Source organism: Scylla paramamosain, chromosome 23 (assembly GCF_035594125.1).
Source record: "Scylla paramamosain isolate STU-SP2022 chromosome 23, ASM3559412v1, whole genome shotgun sequence".
In the NCBI taxonomy this organism is placed as follows: domain Eukaryota; kingdom Metazoa; phylum Arthropoda; class Malacostraca; order Decapoda; family Portunidae; genus Scylla; species Scylla paramamosain.
The window spans coordinates 132,429-147,500 of record NC_087173.1 but is presented as its reverse complement, the minus strand read 5'-3'; the positions used below and the strand labels follow the sequence as shown (position 1 = coordinate 147,500).

General features: G+C 41.3%; 1 protein-coding gene across 11 annotated transcripts in view; it reads right to left on the bottom strand.

The window, feature by feature from the left end:
• LOC135111971 (circumsporozoite protein-like) overlaps nt 1-15,072 on the bottom strand; it is a 175,442-nt gene that overhangs the window by 62,493 nt on the left and 97,877 nt on the right. For 8 of the 11 annotated variants that reach the window (XM_064025657.1, XM_064025649.1, XM_064025650.1 and 5 more), the window contains one exon: nt 7,664-7,717. The exons of the other annotated variants lie outside the window; for them this stretch is intronic. In XM_064025657.1, coding sequence (XP_063881727.1) covers nt 7,664-7,717 — 54 coding nt within the window. The remainder of the gene's footprint in view (nt 1-7,663; nt 7,718-15,072) is intronic. 11 annotated transcript variants of the gene reach the window in all.

Genomic DNA, 15,072 nt, shown 5'->3' with positions numbered 1-15,072 from the left:
AAGGCTCCGTCTTGGGCCCAGTCCTATGGAACATATACATCGACGACCTCCTCCGGCAGCTGTCATCTGTGGCAGCATACGCCGACGACTGCACACTCTCCCGCTCCTACTGCCGCCTCGACAGTCAGCGTGCCGTCACTGAGCTGAACAGGCAGCTCGGACTGGTGGAGCAGTGGGGAAAGATGTGGCAGGTCAACTTCGCTCCTGAGAAGACGCAGGCGATGGTCATCTCGCGGTCCCCAGGTGCTTCACACGCAGTCTCAGGACAGCTGCGTTTTGGAGGCAAGAGCCTGCCACTTCAGGATTATATCAAGATCCTGGGCGTGTCTGTGGACCGCGGCCTACGCTTCGATCACCACATCAGTGTCGTCGCCCGCCAGACCTCTCTCCGAGTCTCTGCCCTGCGTAGGATGGCGAACACCCTCGACCCACGGGGCATCCTCACGCTATACAGGGCACAGATACGCCCATGTATGGAGTACGGTGCCCTGTCCTGGATGTCGAGTGCCGCCACCCACATGCAGAGACTGGATGCTGTGCAGCGGCGAGCCCTGCGCTTGGTGGCCACCGATGAGGACCAACAGCACCCACCACCAGTAACGTCACTGGAGCACCGCCGGGACGTGTCGGCACTAGTGGTGTGCCACAAAACTCAGGTGCAGAGGGTCCCTCACCTTGACCCCCTGAGGCTGCTGCCACACGCAGTACAGAGGTGCACCAGAGCTGCAGCCAGTAGCGACGAGCTAGTGAAGGTGCCTCGATCTCGCTCTAGCCAACACCAGCGCACCTACACAGCCAGGACTTCGAGGCTGTGGAACATGTTCACGGCGGCCACGCCCCAAGTGCAGGACATGTCCACGCACCAGGTGAAGCTGGCAGCCCACAGCTGGCGTAGCACGCACCTGTCCCCACTGGCGCTTTAAATCTTTAAATTTTTATTATTTTATTGTATTAACGTTATAATCTTTATGTTAAGCATGTATAGTGTTATTCCTGTTAAAAATACTAACATAGGCTTTTTAAATAATTCCACACTCAACGTGGAATTTTAAGCCTTTCTGTAAATATTTGTTTAAAAAAAAAAAAAAAAAAAAAAAAAAGAGAGAGAGAGAGAGAGAGAGAGAGAGAGAGAGAGAGAGAGAGAGAGAGAGAGGAGAGAGAGAGAGAGAGAGAGAGAGAGAGAGAGAGAGAGAGAGAGAAGCACATATTCATACACAGAGACAAAGAAGGCAAGACAGACACATACACAGAAAGAAAGACAACCAAACACAAAAACGGTTCTTTCAGACAATGCAGGTCTTCGCGATTCTCTGTTCCTTCCAGTACAGTGTCACTATTAAGAACATCTCTCTCTAAGTACGCATCACCCGTTTTTAGCACTTAATTTCCTGTTTTTTGTGGCCTGATTGACTGCCGCCTCCCTGGAAAGCGCAAGGCAAGGATGCTGCACCATCCCTCAACAACCAAACTGTGCCTTCACCTGCACTACGCACACACCACATCACACAACTATCATGCATTTACACTCTCACTCACAAACAAAAGTAGACAGACCACAACTCTTTCCCTCACTATTCTCTCAAGTTCTATGTGGTTTTTCTATACCACGTGGTATCAATTCCTGTATCTTGTCAGCTTCTGCTGGACGGATTGGTGGGGAGGAACCTTCTGTACTATCCTGTATCTCCCAATAATAGTTAATGTAGAATAATTATCCAAACAGCCTCGTCAATACCTCAAGGTTTGGTATTCCTTTGTATTCCTCTGGAGAGAGTGAGAGAGAGAGAGAGAGAGAGAGAGAGAGGAGAGAGAGAGAGAGAGGAGAGAGAGAGAGAGAGAGAGAGAGAGAGAGAGAGAGAGAGAGAGAGAGAGAGAGAGAGAGAGAGAGAGAGAAAGCGTTCTAGGCCAGAGAGCCACATCAGTCCCCATCCCCCCACCCCCCACCCCAGCAACACACCTTAAGCAACCATTCTGTAGACGCATCACGGGATCATTTTTAAGAGCAATACTGGATGACCATTAGGGGAGCCACACTCCACGGCCACACGCGGGTCTGTCAGGGGGAAGGGGGCGGGCAAGAGGGGCAGGCGGACCATACCAGCGTGTAGGGTCAAAACATATCACGGCAAAAAGGAGATAGAGGAAGTGAGGCTATGTTTTTAATCCTATACATTATTAAAGACAAAAAAAAAGGTCTATATGAATGAAAATATGAAAAAGAACTTAGATTTTTTCCTTTCTACAGACAAATTAAAAGGAGACGGAGGAGGTGAGGCTAAAGTTTACCCCTATTTATTGTTAAAAATTGTTCTCTGTGTGAGGATATGAAAAAGGAATATAACAACAGTATGATATTTTTTTCTTTTCTTTTTATTTTCTTTTCTTTTCAAGATATGAAGAAGGAGTATAAAATGATATATATATATATATATATATATATATATATATATATATATATATATATATATATATATATATATATATATATATATATATATATATATATTTTATTTTTTTTTATTTATTTATTTTTTCGTGGAACACACTTGTCAAGTTAAGTAAACATAAAGTGGAAATGCTGAAGATAAACAAAATAATGGAAGAACACTGAACCTTTCACAAAAATGGATCTGTTGATATTACTGGGATTTTTATTTATTTATTCAAGTGTACATCATTATCTCAGACTACATCACCACAACTACATCATTCCGTCACAGCGTAAAGGGAGAGACTATAGTGGTGATGATGTCACTGTATTTATGCTCTACAAGCTGCATCACTTTAACAAACTTTAGGCGCTGTATCATTACAAACACAACTCATCACCCACAGCAGAGTACCAGACTATCATCCGACATTACCTCACCCTCCTGAGCCAATAACCTGCAGGGAGTGCCACAGCCCCGCCATGCTACATAGAATACAAGCAATCACCCTGAGAGCGCACCCCGTCACGTGGCTCACTCTAATAGAAGCTTACAGTGTAGGGAAGCTGCCTCTGAGCGTCACATAATCCTGCACGCCATCCAGACCACGCTACGCTACGCCTCCTCCTCCTCCTCCTCCTCCTCCTCCTTGTCCCCGCCCGACCACTTGCCTTCCTCTTTTACATACAAACTGCACGCCCCACGCGGCGCATGCAAACACTAGCCCGTCGCCGTACATTTGGCCGTTTGCTCTCCTCTCGACACCCACACCCATGCACGTCACTGAGAGAGAGAGAGAGAGAGAGAGAGAGAGAGAGAGAGAGAGAGAGAGAGAGAGAAAGAGAGAGAGAGAGAGAGAGAGAGAGAGAGAGAGAGAGAGAGAGAGAGAGAGAGAGAGAGAGAGAGAGATTCAAGGCAAAAAGTAAATTCTTTCATACAAATGCACCACATTAAGCGCCTCCAGCGTAAGACTGTATAATCATCAGGCAGGAAGCGCGGCAGGAAACACGTGAAGTCTATGGAGAAAGCATGGCGTGTTTCACTTGGGTGGTCTTGCCTCTCACTTTTTTTAATATGTTTTTTTTTTTTTTTCCCTTGCGTGGATTGACAAGGTGTGGAAATAATAGTAAGAAAATATAAATAGTAGAAAAATTGAATTGGTGTCACTCCAGCTGATAATCATGCTCTTTACAACAACAACAACAACACCACCACCACCACCAAAAACAACAACAACAACAACAACAACAACAACAACTACTACTACTACTACTACTACTACTACTACTACTACTACTACTACCACTGTTAATAACATTCCCCTATTACATTTCAGGAAAGCTTTATTTTTCTCCAATCCTTTATGCTTCTTAAAAACATGGAACTGCATTTTGGAAATAAAAATTAAAATAGCCGAACAAAAAATCAATTAGATGCAAAAGATATCGGACGGCTCAACTTGAAACACTTCAGTAAACAATGCAATACATCTTGAATTTAGTCAGTATAAAATGGTATTTTAACATTTGCATATAGCCACTACTTATACTCACACTCTCATATCTTCTTGGCGAATGGCAAACAGAGGAACAAAGAAATATCTTTTTAGTTGCCGCTTCCATACATACAGACAAAAAAAAAAGAGAGGAAAAAAAAGTCAATAATAAAAAATCTAAATATGTTTCTTGAAGTGCCTCAGTACTCTTAAAACAACTAGTCACAGGAAGGGGAAAAAACAGAAACAGGCTGAGAATTCCAGAGTTTACCAATGAAGGGGATGAAAAAAATGAAGATATTGCTTAACTCCTGGACTACTGAAAGGGAACGGAATAAAGTGAAAGTCTTGTGTAGCGTCAGCGTGGGGAAGGAGAGACGCATGCTGATGGCAAATTCAGAAGAGCAGTAACCATAGAAATAACAACACAAGACAGACTTCCCCCATTTTTTTCCATCTTCATATACTTGTGTGCATTTTTTGTAGCACATCAGTGTATTTGCTATGGTAAGCTCAGTAGGTATGAAATGTTCTCTAGGGTATGCATTAATTCATCCATTTATTTATTTATTCATTTATTCACTTATTTATTATCTATTTATTTCATATTCTACTTTTTATTACCACATCGTATTGAGAGGCACTTTTGTGACTCACTGTTTCCTTTACATTGAGAAATTACTTGTTTATTACAGTACAGCATAAAGCAAGTGTCTGCAGTGAGTCAGACACTTTGTCAAGCACCCTTACATTACATGCACATGGAATAACATAGGCAAGCATGACAGGCGTCACTTAAATGTAAACCTAAAAATGGAAGGACGTACACTGTGCTACAAAAACAGCTCCGTCCCCGTCACTCACCGGTAAATTGTGAGTGTGTCAGGAGGAGCAGCAAAAAGCCAGTCCTCGTCGTCTGGCCGCGAGAAAGGAAAAGGTCCCGCTGCTGCTGCATCCGACAAGACAAACACAAAATCAGAGGACTGTGTTAAACCCTCAAAACAAAAAGAAAAAAAAGTGTGAGTCTGATGGTGTCAACCAAGACTGGCTATCCCGTATATGAAGTGAGTTATGGCAAATAATTCGCGTATTTTGCGCCCTCCAGCTCGATCTGTAGTGATGAGGCGATAGTTGCAAGAGTTACCAGGCAGAAACCTTCGCCCAAATGTCGATAAGTCGAAACATGCAAAAAAAGATGAGTCTGACGAAGAAATTACATAAAATAAGAAAGAGACGCCTTCAAAAGTTAACAACTAAGAAGTGTTTCCGAAACTGAAATCGAAATTTTAAATGCGATGGACACCAAAAGGTGCTCCTGGCCAAATCATCGTTGTACCCTCCAGGGCCAGGCGGGAGCGGTGGGGTGTACAAAAATAGTGTGCGGTGCGGTAACAAAAATAGAACCACCTTGCTCTGCTAGGGGAATAATCCCTCCAAAGTTATTCAATACGTTACGATATGATAAAAAAAAATCATAAATTTTCTTTCATTCGATGACAAGGAAAATAAAAAAAGTGATGAAACTAATATTTTCAGAAATCTACAACGACGAGCCTCTAAAAAAAGGGAGACAAATAGTGTGGGCCGGCTCTAGTCATCAAGGCCCACGTCACCTTGACTTTTCAAGGTGACAATCAACACACACACAGACAAATAACAACACTTCACAGAACAATACAAGCTTTCCTCTCTTTGATTTTACTTGAATAAAGCTGCAACAAAGGTTATGACGCTAAAAAAGTTATCTTAGATTAGGTCACAAATATCAAGGTGGTAACGCTTCCCGGGAAATCAGAGTTAAAAATAATATCAATACTAATGGGAAATTTTCGGAGCTAAATCGCTAGATGTCGTTGCTGCTCATCTAACAGTAGGAAAGAGAGCTAAAATATTGTTGTAGTAAATCCCAGGTGCGTAAAGATGCATAGAACACTGATCATCATGATACTATTGAAATGACGTATCGACTTTTCAATATCCGGTATGGATAATATTGAGAGAATGTGGTCAAATTATTATCATTTTTTTTTTTTTTTGTGATTATCGAGTAAGCTGCTAACATTTTCTAAATAAATCATATTACAAGTATAAAAACTATTGATTTGGACAATGAAAAAAGTAAAAAAAATCACACTGTACTATATAGTATGACGCAACCTACTCAGTTACATCGTGATATATGGCTCTAGTTTTTTTTTTTTTCTGGGTATTTTAGCATCCTTCTCACGAAGCGAGCGACAAGGCAAAGTAATCGAGAACCAAAACAAACATCTCTCAGGCGATCCTGCTGCTGCTGTAGTGTCCAGCTGCTGTAATCCATTGCTTAGGGCGTAGTGGAGATGGGCACCGCAGCAACATTCAACTTCATGTCCGACAACGTGTTTCTTAAGTTCAACCAGCGCGGCCGAGTCAGGTGTTTGTTTTGGTTAGAGATACAGCATTACTATCGCCAGGACACTCGAGTTGCCATTTTTTTTATTAAAATTTCCGTTTCCATAAACTAGGAAGGAGATCTATGTAATTTGGACTTTTGACTGTCACAGACATGTTGCCTTTATGTTTACTGTCGTCTAGATTAAGACGTTTCCAATCAAGAGTGTATTCATTTGGAAATCTTAAGATTAACAAATAAATCTAAATGCCGATTCACTAGAAAATCAACTTATATACATTTGTTCATGAAAAGAGTTTCATTTTACTTGTGTTACCACTTAGAAGGGATTACGTAGAAAAGTATATTATATAAGCCCATTGCATCTTCATGTAAATAAAATAACACTGTAGGTATATCTGATATTGCTTGTATGTGAGAGAAGAGTTTGTGTCTGTGCTGCCACCTGGTGACAACCACTAGTTCTGAAAACTCCCCATTGAACAAAGAAAATGTAAATGTGTTTTCTCCATAAAAGGAAATATTTTATATTATATTATTTTCATTTTATTTATTTTTTTTTTATTTATTTTTTTTTTACGTGGAAATCAAATTCACACTAAATTAAATGTGTTACAGTAATAGTTTCCAAGGAGACTTTATCATAACATGCAAAATATTAATCTACATAACGGTAAAACACAGTAAAGGATAAATAAACGGATAAATTAGAAAATCTGATATTTGTTACCTAAAAAAGTCCTCAAGAGAATATTCCTGTTATTGTGGAATATTTTTTTGTAATTGCATCTTTCCTTTCTTCACTCACATATTCGTACATACAAAAGATATATACGAAAAAAAATATGAACGCAAAAATGATAGCTAATTGTTAGGTTTCAACTGAATCTCCAAGTAAATATTTATAACAAAAAGAAAATATATGATTTCGTATCCTTTCTTTCTCTATGCATACACTAAAATAAGCACACGAGGACTGAAATACAAAAAATATAGTTTTGAAAAAGATTCGGTTAATCCTCAAAGGACTTTTTCCCTGTAAGATGTTGCAATGAACATTATAGACTAAATTTACATTCTTTCTTCTTTCATATATATACCCTGGGAAGACAGAAAAATGGGAGACAAAAAACAACGCTTTGGAAAAAGGCTTAAACTAATCCTTCAATGGATAATACTACTGACACGATACCATGGAAGCACATCCTTTCTTTCCTTCATATATTCGTTGGAAGCTGACAGGAGAAAGGCAGGCAACAGTGACAGGTTTCGGTTGACATGGAAAAAAAAAAGTTTAACAGTGAGTTCCAAACAGAGTGCACATGATGTAATGAAGCAGGTACTCACTTTCCTCCTGCACGTGTTGGCAGTGTTCACCGCGGCACCACCTGCCATCCTTTCCTGAAAATATCAAAACATCCACATGAGAAAGTGATGCAGCTTGACTATTCTAAAAAGAGCTAAAAATGAAGCATCATGAACAGAACCACCACAAATCCTTTACTGCATGAGTTACAACATACACATGAACAAAAAAGGAGAGAATAAATACTGAAGAAATGTCATGAATAAAATGTGTCAAATTCCTTCAAGCAAGAACACATGGATACATGAAAAACAACACTGAAAACAGAACACACTTGAAACGCTAAGAATGTTAAATATGCACAACAGTTGCAACAAAATAAAACGAACAAGCACAATTACATATATAACAAGATCAAATAAGAAAATAAAAAGAAGCAAAAATATTAAATGCAAAGCTTCTCAACATTCAGCGGTACAAACCTAAAAACAACAGCAAGGATATACTTAGAAAATAATAAGTACCACTTCAGTCTAGCCATAAAAAGTATTCACGGCACAAAACATGAAAGTCCCTTTTGAGTATCTCTGCCAAGGTGGCCTGACTCATCTATTCTTCTTTCTTTATTTGTTGTTCAGTAATACAACACATCCACCTTCCTCCGTTTGTGGTTCTGATAACAACAACAACAACAACAACAACAACTCCCTGACCACTCCTAGTAAGATACCTGCCTTTTCGTGTGGTTACTGCGAGGACACAGGGTGTTCTCTGTAACCTCATACACAACAAAACAACAACAACAACAACAAGAAAGGCTCCACAGACCACACAGATATCGTAGTTGCTGTTGGTTCTGGATGTCACCGCTTCTTGGTAAGGATCTCAACAAAAGCAAACACCTGTGAGATCGACCCTACCTCATGCTTGTGCTGCTAACTCGTCTGGATGAAGCAATACATTTAGTGTGATACCTTTCACAGGACCTGCGTATATTGTGTCTACATATTTCAGTTCATGCGGTCATCTGAATACAAAAGCCTCACTGCAAAGCCAAGTTAGTTTTACGCTGGCAATATTATTCCTATATACGCATTACCAAACGCATCCTATTTTTTTTTTTTTTTTTGTCTCGTCGCTTACCAAACCAATGTCAGACGCTCTTTTGATAAGGTCCCGCAGGAGGTCGTCTTTCCTACCACGGCAAGACTCACACGATTTACTCATATTTTCCCTGGAACATAATGTAATGAAGCTCCAGATGTTAGGCTGGAGATGACCAGCTAATAAACAAACATATAAATACATATCCTCATTAAAAGCATTAACGACGTGTAATTCAATCTCCCGTCGTCTGAACACACGAGTAATCACACGTCTGATGAAGGCATGCTAATGAACACCCAGGTGAGGGGTCTTTTTATTCGCTACTCACACTTGAGACTCGCGAGCCCTCGGAGTATTTAGGCCGCTTATCAACTTTTTATGCAAATATACTTTCATTTACACTTTCTCTCTCTCTCTCTCTCTCTCTCTCTCTCTCTCTCTCTCTCTCTCTCTCTCTCTCTCTCTCTCTCTCTCTCTCCCATCATTTACCTCTGCATAGGAATGACTATCAAATGCCTTGACTGTTAAGGGCTGCTAAAATAATAACAATAATAATAACAATAATAATAATAATAATAATAATAATAATAATAATAATAATAATAATAATAATAATAATAATAACAACAAACAGTTGTAATGAAAACTCCAGTACATCTGGTTTCATAGAGTTTATTCCAAGCCTCCAGTACTTCCCCTACATAAGGGCTTGTGTGAGTACCTTACCCTCTCCTGGCCCTCTAGTCGCCCTTCATGGGATCCGATGCTCATAATCGTATTAATTGATCCATCATATCAGCTTCGTCTCTCTCTCTCTCTCTCTCTCTCTCTCTCTCTCTCTCTCTCTCTCTCTCTCTCTCTCTCTCTCTCTCTCTCTCTCTCTCTCTCTCCAGAACTATCAATATAAAGAATAGCAGGTTCGAGGTATTCTGTGGTCGTAAGACTCGGCCCCATCAGACTGTGCGAGCATTTTTATGTTGATCTGCTTCTCTGCAATAATATTTTATGTCAATGAGCCTTTGGTTGTTAATGAAGGTGCCACCAGCACGTGGAATGACTCACCGAGAGACAGATACACAGACACACACACACACACACACACACACACACACACACACACACACACACACACACACACACAAACACAAACACACACACACATACATACACATACACATACACACACACACACACACACACACACACACACACACACACACACACACAAACACACAGTATCCGAGAAAAGCTTCTTGACAGTGTCCGTCAGATTTACCAAATTATTTATAGCTAGGATCCTCTTTAAGGCACTCAGGAGACTACAGTCACTACACGCGGCTCTGCACTATAGAAGGAACAACAAAGGTATAGCTACCACAATTACCTTTCTTTTTTTTTTTCCAGCAATCTGTAAATCTGCGTGGCTGCTGCTCGAGGTGGCAGAGCATTAACCGGAGCTGAGAGTGTGGTGGGATGGATGTTTTGACGGTATCTGTCCCTTTCTCTCTCCAAGTGGATATTGTACAGTAGCTACCAAATTATCTTTATTTTATAGAGCTCTACATTCTGACACAATGGACGATAATATTTGACACGTTTGGTGATGACGCCAGTGACAATTGGTAGCCCTGCACACTAACCTTACCGACACTTGATCAGGCAGCGGGTTTCGTATTGTTCATTATGCCACAGTTCGCGCCACACTTTAAAGATAGTTTTCGGAGATACTGTACATTCATTGGCTGAAAAGTTCTTTATACAGTCATACACATCAGTTACTTTCAACTTGGGTCCACTTAGACTAATATGTATAAGACTACACTTTTATTTGAAATATTTAGATGCACGGTTCTACTTTATGCTTCTGTTTATCCTACTTAGTATTAAAACAAGAGTGGGATTTTATTAAGTTTATAAAGGAACGTTACTGAATGCTGTTGACGAGACAACGATGAGACAAATTCTTATTTCAGTTCTACATCACCAGTGTTTACGGCTTCACTCCAGAACAGGACTCCCTAACCTCCTCTCATCCCAAGCAAAGCCTCTTACGAGTAAATCGTTTCGTTATTGTCAATCTATTATCTGTTCTTTATATTCAAGAGAAAATATGGAAACAGTTGAATCTACTTTTCTATATCATGTCTTCTGGGTTGTGACTGATTTCTTTCTAGCGTCTGCAGCTTAAGAGTGTCAATGAAGAATAATGATGCTATTTCACTGAACTTAAAGCTTTCACTGTAAGGAATCTCTCTCTCTCTCTCTCTCTCTCTCTCTCTCTCTCTCTCTCTCTCTCTCTCTCTCTCTCTCTCTCTCTCTCTCTCTCTCTCTCTCTCCCAAACCATATCTCACTCCCAAGTAGAATTCACCTTCTCTCTTTTACCCATCTTTACTATATTTCACTAAGTAAGGCTATTTTCTAAGAAGTAACATCCTAACAATCCTCCTTCAGCTTGAGCAGCAACACTAATTTTATTGCAAACCTTCCAGTTCGACTTCGCTTAGATTACCTTACTTAAGGTTTCCAGTCAAGAGATACCCTGCCATGCCTCGCCTCACCCTCCCTAACACTCCGCCAAGACAATGATTCCCTTGGTACCATCGCCGCGTGTACCAGGATGAGAGAAAAGCCGACAGTCCACTGTTAAGCCATGCGCGGATTAGCGCCGTTAGCATCAGTCCGAGAACACAAGCAATTCAACTGACCTTGGAAAACCTTGAGCTGAAGCCAGGAGGGAAAGTAAAGTGTGTCTAGAATATGAAGGTGGTAGTTAAGTGAGACTGAAGAGGAGGAGCACAAGTCATGTTGCGATTGACGGATGAAGGCAATCTAGGGAGAGTGTCGCACAGAGGAGGCGGGACGCAAGGCGCCTTCAGGCCAGTCACTGCTGGTGTCCCTCGCCTCCCCTTCCTGCCTCGCTGCGAGGTGAAGGGGCCACTACCACCGCTGCCTCAACACTTACACTACCTTTGCGTCTCAACACTGAAATGCTTCAATGAATGGGAATGAACGGGAGAGTAATGGTCACTTAGAATTGCTTAGAACAAGTACATGTTACTAAGTGTTTTAAATCAATCTGTCTGTCTGCGTCTGTCTGTTTATCTCTGCCTCACATCTTCACTATAATGTTTTGTAAGAAAGAGCATCCCAATCTATGTTGCTTTGTTGCAGCACATCTATTTGTATTAATGTTGTGTGTGTGTGTGTGTGTGTGTGTGTGTGTGTGTGTGTGTGTGTGTGTGTGTGTGTGTGTGTGTGTGTGTGTGTCTGGTGTAACATTACGAGTGGAACAATATTTACGAGTATGGGTCAGTAGGTCTGTCTTCTGGTATATTTAGTAGTTTTAGGAAATCAATGACAACTACGTATTGTGCCTGAAAAATGGCATACCGTAAATACGAGGCAATGAGAGAAAAAATATAGTTAGGTCACTGTGTATGCATTTTCTTCACTTACTGTAATTGTTATCACGAAAGAATGTACGAGTAACGGAAGAGGCATACGTTTATATTATGCAAACATTATGCTGTATTAATATCTCACTGACTAATTCAGTTGGACTTTTGGTTAAGTACTCGGTGCAGGGCACGGTAAAATATTTATTAAAGTGCTTTACAAAAAAAATTGTACAAATATACTCTTTAGAATGAAATATACTAGTTTCTGCCGCTATTTAAAACTACTTTGTCTATGTCTGTGTCTGCCCGCACATCCATCTGTCCCTCTGTCTATTTGTCTGTTTCTCTGTCTGCTTGCTTGCCTTCTATTTTTGCCTGCCTGCCTGTCTGCCTGCTTCTTTGCCTGCCTATCCTCTTCAAGTCAGGCTGACTATTTCCCTGTCATCCTGTCTGTCTGCCTGCTTTCTTTCTTTCTTTTTTGCATGTCCATCTACATCTTTCCCAGCCTGTTAGTCTGTCTGCCTCCTTGCTTGCTTGCTTGCCTCCCTGCCTGTTTGTTTGACCGTCTGTCTTCCTGCCTACCTGTCCGGTCTCTCTCTCTCTCTCTGATGATTACCTAAACAAGTCAACACATTATTTAAATCACAACTACGTAATACCAAGGTACTTGAAGGCTTGTCTGTAAGTGGTATCAGTGTGAACAGGTTACATCACGCTCCTATACAATCATGATTTGCGCAGCACACCCTCCATAGTAGGTTGGCAGGCACTTCCCACACGTTAAGGAGTCCTTCTTTATTTCACTCTCTAATTTAAACTTCTTTATGCAAATGAAATTAAAGTTCGGGATTTAAATGATCACTTACTTTCTTCGCGCATAACAAAAATGTGCTGGACAAATATAACGAAAAATATTTACATAAAAAAAACAATATTAATATTCTAGCCAAACTTCACAGTAACGAAAGTTTTCATAAATATAGGAAGATATTGCAAAGGTCACACTGAAATATTATTTATCACCGTACAACTACCATACCTAATTCCCGGGAGCAGACTCATGCAGGATATAAAAAGATGAAAGACCAATAAATAGCGGTAGAGAGTCATGAAAACATGGCAATTCATCAAAGAACTCCCGAGAGAGAGAGAGAGAGAGAGAGAGAGAGAGAGAGAGAGAGAGAGAGAGAGAGAGAGAGAGAGAGAGAGAGAGAGAGAGAGAGAGAGAGAGAGAGAGAGAGAAGGAAGGATAATATGAAAAATAGGGCCCTTAGGAGGGCAGGAGGCATGCAGGCAGGAAGGAAGGAAGACAAAAACAAGTATCAATATAATAAACATAATAAATAATAGTAAATAATAAACAAAAATAATGATAGGGAGATACATTACATTGCACGTGTATCTAAGAGTGAACATTACTCACGGCTCACCAGCACTCCCCGGCACACAGCTAATCCTGGCGCTAGTGAGGCTCTGAGGAGGAAAGACGCTTACTTTCCCTTGGCTTACAAATGAAAGTGTGCTCTACCGTACCTCCCATCAGGAAGCCACGCTGATGGGGAATTAAAAGATGGAGTGTGCTTTTCAGTATTTCTACTTCAGGAACACAGCCACTAGAACAACTAATTGCTTACTGTCCACGGCAGGTACAAAGATAGATAGATAGATAGATAGATAGAGAGAGAGAGAGAGAGAGAGAGAGAGAGAGAGAGAGAGAGAGAGAGAGAGAGAGAGAGAGAGAGAGAGAGAGAGAGAGAGAGAGAGAGAGAGAGAGAGAGAGAGAGAGAGAGAGAGAGGGAGGGAGGGAGGGAGGGAGGGAGGGAGGGAGGGAGGGAGGGAGGGAGGGAGGGAGGGAGAGAGAGAGAGAGAGAGAGAGAGAGAGAGAGAGAGAGAGAGAGAGAGAGAGAGAGAGAGAGAGAGAGAGAGAGAGAGAGAGAGAGAGAGAGAGAGAGAGAGAGAGAGAAAACTAATTATATATAGAAATTAAAACGAAATTAAATTGGTTAACTTCCCAGCCACAACCATCGCCCCCGCCAGCACCACCACCACCGCCACCACCACCACCACCACCACCGCCACCACCACCACCAGCAGGTCGCCGCCACCAGCTTGAACCGCAGTCAAAGGGAGCGCCATACATGTGTTTAATTTCTGGCAAGGTTTTTTTTTTTTTTTTTTTTTTTTTTTTTTTTTTTTGCAATACCGTAGAAAACTTGAAACGCCGTCTTGTTACAGATTAAAACTCCTTGCCTTCAGGAAATGAGGGCATCTCATTTCATCTATTTTCATTCTTCCCTATAAATTTTCCTTCGGGTTTTCCTTCTCTAACCCAGTAAGGTATTTACTTCAGATTTGTTTGCTGTACGGCTTATGACGGAGGGAGTGGAGGGTGAGGAGAGAGCCTTCTGCTTTGCTGTCCTTTAACTTTATGTAACTCTCCCTCGCAGTACATACATACACACACACACACACACACACACACACACACACACACACACACACACACACACACGTTAATTAAAGAAATGCTGTTGTTCTGTCATGTATCCAGTATATTTTGTTTTGTTCTCCACAGGTAACAATTAATGTGGTGCTTTTCCCGTTCCAGTTCTCTGTGACCTCTGGTATTCTTTTAGCCTGTCTTTTTACTCTGACAGGCGATGCTACTGTTACGACGACGACGATGAGAACGAGGACGACGACGATTAGAGGCACCGCACGCACGACGGCAAAAACGACAGTGATGATTTTTGTAAAGTTAAGCACCAGTAGTAGCAGCAGCAGCAGCAGCAGCAGCAGCAGCAGCAGCAGCAGAAGCAACAACAGCAGCAGCAACAGCAACAGCAGCAGCAGCAGCAGCAGCAGCAGCAGCAGCAGCAGCAGCAGCAGCAGGAGTTGTAGTAGTAGTAGTAGTAGTAGTAGTAGTAGTAGTAGTAGTAGTAGT